Below are 5,000 nucleotides of genomic sequence, written 5' to 3'. Positions count from 1 at the left end.
TGTACAGTTTTTCATAGTCACCGCGACGGTAGTTGAAGTTAGCATCAGTACGTGGTGCTGAGCAATGAATGTCACTATGGTAGGTTGCAATAATTGGTGGATGATATGGGTCAATCGAAACTAGGGGACTAGGGGCTAAGCTGGATGTCACAAGATTGTTGTTGACTAGAATGAGATCAAGTACGTTCCCCTTAGAATTCTGAACCGAATTTAGTTGTGAAAGATTACATTCTGCGCAGAAGTCAATAACTGCTTGTGCTTTCGTGCGAACATTGGGATAGCAATCAATGTTGGAGTTGGTTGACCAGTTAACTCCAGGGACGTTAAAGTCACCAAGAATTAACAGGTCGTCACGAATATCGTTGAGTTTAGATGATAAAAGTGTAATATTGTTAATGAGTTCGACAGGAGTTAGTTTCGGTGAGAAATAGAGATTACCCACTATTAGTGTGGCTTCGTTAGAAGTCTTGATCTGCACAAAAATACATTCCTTCACAACTTCAAGATCTGTGCGACGGAGGAAGGTTAAATTGTTTTTCAGGGCAACTAGCACCCCTCCCCCCATAGTTGTTGAGTCATCAATTGAACATTTATCAGAACGAAGGACAGTGTATTGGTTGGGTATAAATTCTGCAGAATGATGTTGCGAGGAGAGCCACGTTTCAGTTAAACATATTATATCAGAGTCATTTAAAAGTACATTTGTAAATAATTCATTTGATTTAGTTCGGAGACCGCGTACGTTCTGATAAAATATCTCGGGGCTGTGTTTATTTTTGGTGCTCCTCATTATTGGTTTTGAGATCAGGAATTGTAGTATTCAATGCAACTGGGCTGTTAGGAAGAGAGGGATTGACACTCTGGGCGCTGTTTTCATTGAGCTTTGGTGTGGGGTCCTTGAAGACCATGGCAGCGGACTCAGACTCGTGCCTTCTCTCCTTGTAAAGTGGTCCCACAAATTCCGCTAGAAGGCATTCCTCTGGCCATGTAGCAACGTCCAACAGTGTGTCGAACTCAGATTCCTCTGCCGATACGTGGAAAGAAGAATAGTAGGGGGCGCGGGTTTTTAGGCGAACGCAAAGGATGGTAGATAAGGAATTTTCAGATTCAAGGCATTCCTTGAGTTCCTTAGAAGTGAGATCGGGATGCAGCCTGGTAACAAACACCGCTCGCCTGCGAGGTTTAATTACCCTTGGGACGGCCTTCAGGGAAGTATTTGAATTGGAACCCATTAATTTGGATTTTAGTTTTTCGTCAGACTGTTTGGGCCTACGTTGACGCTTGTCGTGATGACTGTTCATGTTGGTATTTTTTTCTTTTGTTAGAGTTTGGTCGCTCTTGGTGTCTGCGTTGATTTTGGTACCCTGGTTCAAAGCCTGGGTGCCATCTCCCGCCGGCGGCGCATTCGAAACGTTGTTTCTAGCGACAATAGCAAAGGAGTTATACTTTTTAGGATTTGTGCCTTGAGAGGCCTCCGGTTCGTTGTGTTGTGGTTGAGTATTTCCGAAGGTGTGGTTAGTAGCGTGTTTGTCAAGTAGGAGCTGTTTAAGCTCATGGTTCTCCTGTCTTAGTGAATCGATATCGGATTGCATGACTAAAAGTCGATTTAAGACTTCCGTCATGGTCGCCTGTAGGTTGGTTAGAGCTGAGTCTTTATCACGTGTATATAATATAATATATATAATATAATATATATAATATATAATATATAATATATAATATATAATATATAATATATAATATAATATAATATATAATATATAATATAATATAATATATATAATATAATATAATATATATAATATAATATAATATATAATATATATAATATATATAATATATAATATATAATATATAATATATAATATATAATATATAATATATAATATATAATATATAATATATAATATATAATATATAATATATAATATATAATATATAATATATAATATATAATATATAATATATAATATATAATATATAATATATAATATATAATATATAATATATAATATATAATATATAATATATAATATATAATATATAATATATAATATATAATATATAATATATAATATATAATATATAATATATAATATATAATATATAATATATAATATATAATATATAATATATAATATATAATATATAATATATAATATATAATATATAATATATAATATATAATATATAATATATAATATATAATATATAATATATAATATATAATATATAATATATAATATATAATATATAATATATAATATATAATATATAATATATAATATATAATATATAATATATAATATATAATATATAATATATAATATATAATATATAATATATAATATATAATATATAATATATAATATATAATATATAATATATAATATATAATATATAATATATAATATATAATATATAATATATAATATATAATATATAATATATAATATATAATATATAATATATAATATATAATATATAATATATAATATATAATATATAATATATAATATATAATATATAATATATAATATATAATATATAATATATAATATATAATATATAATATATAATATATAATATATAATATATAATATATAATATATAATATATAATATATAATATATAATAAATGAAATGAAATGAAAATCTTTATTTAGAGTGCTTTGCAACAGTTCATAAAGGACCAGCAAGGCAAAACACTGAAATTAGTTATATACATAAACAAGGTATAGAAAGAATCACTTGAAAAATATTTACAAATACAAAGTTAGAAAATGCAGCGATACATTAATTGAAATAGATGCGGTTTACAGGAGAAAAAATTACACAAGATTTAAAATCGATGAATATTTACATGAAAAGATGTCAAATTGAGTGGCATAAGAATTGCATGTCTGTTGCATACGCAAAATAGGGGAAATTGGTTTTGACTTTGTAAACGGAATTTGTTGACGGGTGCTATGAGATGGTATATGGAAGTTTAGGTGGGGGGTTAAGGTAATAACGTTAGAGTGTTTAATCAATTTCCAAAGGAAAATAATTTCGCGTTTGTGTAAGAATAACTGGATCGTTTCCAAGTTTAAGTGGTCTAGGAGGTAAGTGTAATGATACGGTTTGGTCTTGAAAAAGTGTGTATGGGCAAGTTCGATAAATTTGCGTTGCACGCCTTCGATCCTCTCAATCAAGTAGCTGGCACAACCACCCCAAGATAGAGCGTCAAATGTTAATTTCGTTCGCACTAGGCTAAGGTAGAGATTGCGGAAGCTTTTGGCGGAATGCAGTGCCCTCGCCAGGCGTAGGACTCCAAAAAGCAGGCGACGCGAGCGACCGACTGACCAGGAAATTTGTGCATGAAAATAAAGGCCCTGGTCAAAAAAAGTTCCAAGGTCCTTAAGTGTTTTAGTTCTCGGTACATGCTCATTGTTGACATGATAATTGGTCGCGATGGTATTGCATTTCCGTGTGAAAGATATGGCTAGGCTTTTGGAACCGTTGATTAGCAGGTTATTGTTTTCGCACCATTGGTGGATTCCTCTCAGGTCCGATTGTAGGGCTCTGCAGTCCGCAATACTGGTAATATAATATATAATATATAATATATAATATATAATATATAATATATAATATATAATATATAATATATAATATATAATATATAATATATAATATATAATATATAATATATAATATATAATATATAATATATAATATATAATATATAATATATAATAAATAATATATAATATATAATATATAATAGATAGATAGATAGATAGATAGATAAATTCGATTTATTACGTGCCAAAAAACATACATAAGTACTTTTTATATTTTAACACGTTTAAAATTATGTCATATAAATACACAGGAATATATATTAAAATGAATATATAAGAAATATAACAAGAAGTATAGCAAAATCAGTATACGTCATTCAATTTGTTCGGCCTCAAAGCATCGTTTACAGAGTTAACACATTTAGTTTTGTTATATTCGAAGAAGTTAACATTGTCCGTTAGTTTATTACCTTGTTTTTGTATTCTACTAATTGGGTTAATACGTTTAGTATGGATATAAAATAGATCATTGTTTCTTACATTTTTTAGTGGGACTTTAATATTAATATGTTCTAACAGCTGAGGGCAATCTATTTTGTTGGTTAATAAGCTGTTTAAGAATAAGGCGTCCGATCTTAGCATTCTATTGCGAATTGTCATTAAGTTTATACAGTTTAATATATTAATATAGTCATACGGAGCAGATTTTAGAAAGTAGTAATGGTACAGGTGCGTAAATTTTCGTTGTATTCGTTCAATTGTTTTTAACATATAGTTACTACACCCTGTCCATACTTGGGAACAGTATTCTATTTTGCTGCGAACAAGGCTAACGTATAATTTTACAAATAATTCCTTACATTTTAAAGTTCTAGAAATTTTGCAGATAGCGTATAAAGTTCTCAGACAGTCGCCTTTTAATTTCGCGAAATGACAAGTATATAATAGCTTATGATCAAATATTATTCCTAAGTCTGTGATTTCAGTACAACGGGAAGTGTTTCTAGAATTAATTTTGTAATTATAATCAATAGGTGTTCTCTTTCTTGAAAATGATATAACTCTGGTTTTATCAGGGTTTAAAGGTAGTCCGTTTTGAGTACTCCAGTCGTCTAAGTTATTGACATCATTTTGAAGAGAAATACAGTCATTAGGGTTTACAATTTGTTTGTACAATTTATTGTCATCGGCATAGGTTTTAATTTTGGAATTATTTTTTATCGAGAAGTGGAGGTCATTTACAAATATATTAAACAATAGTGGTCCTAGCGCGGAGCCTTGCGGGACACCTATGTCCGTATTATAGCTTACTTTAGTTACAATGCCATTTATTTTCAATATGTTTGTTCTATTGTCTAGATAGCTGCCTAACCAATTTAATAGTTTTCCCCCCATGCCATAGCGTTTTAACTTAGTTATTAATAGGCGATGGTT

At 29.5% G+C, this 5,000-nt stretch overlaps 1 protein-coding gene across 1 annotated transcript in view; it reads right to left on the bottom strand.

Annotated features, from left to right (window-relative positions):
* LOC149954424 (uncharacterized) overlaps nt 1–565 on the bottom strand; it is a 1,199-nt gene extending 634 nt beyond the window's left edge. The window contains exon 1 of the mRNA XM_090169890.1: nt 1–565. This exon is cut by the window's left edge and continues 136 nt beyond it. Within this exon, the coding sequence (XP_090026016.1) occupies nt 1–565 (565 nt within the window).
* Nucleotides 566–5,000: the final 4,435 nt, after the last annotated feature.

This window comes from Leiobunum rupestre, chromosome 3 (assembly GCF_980474605.1).
Source record: "Leiobunum rupestre chromosome 3, qqLeiRupe1.1.hap1, whole genome shotgun sequence".
Classification (NCBI taxonomy): domain Eukaryota; kingdom Metazoa; phylum Arthropoda; class Arachnida; order Opiliones; family Sclerosomatidae; genus Leiobunum; species Leiobunum rupestre.
Note: the sequence above shows the minus strand (reverse complement) of the source record. Positions and strands in the feature narration are given on the sequence as shown.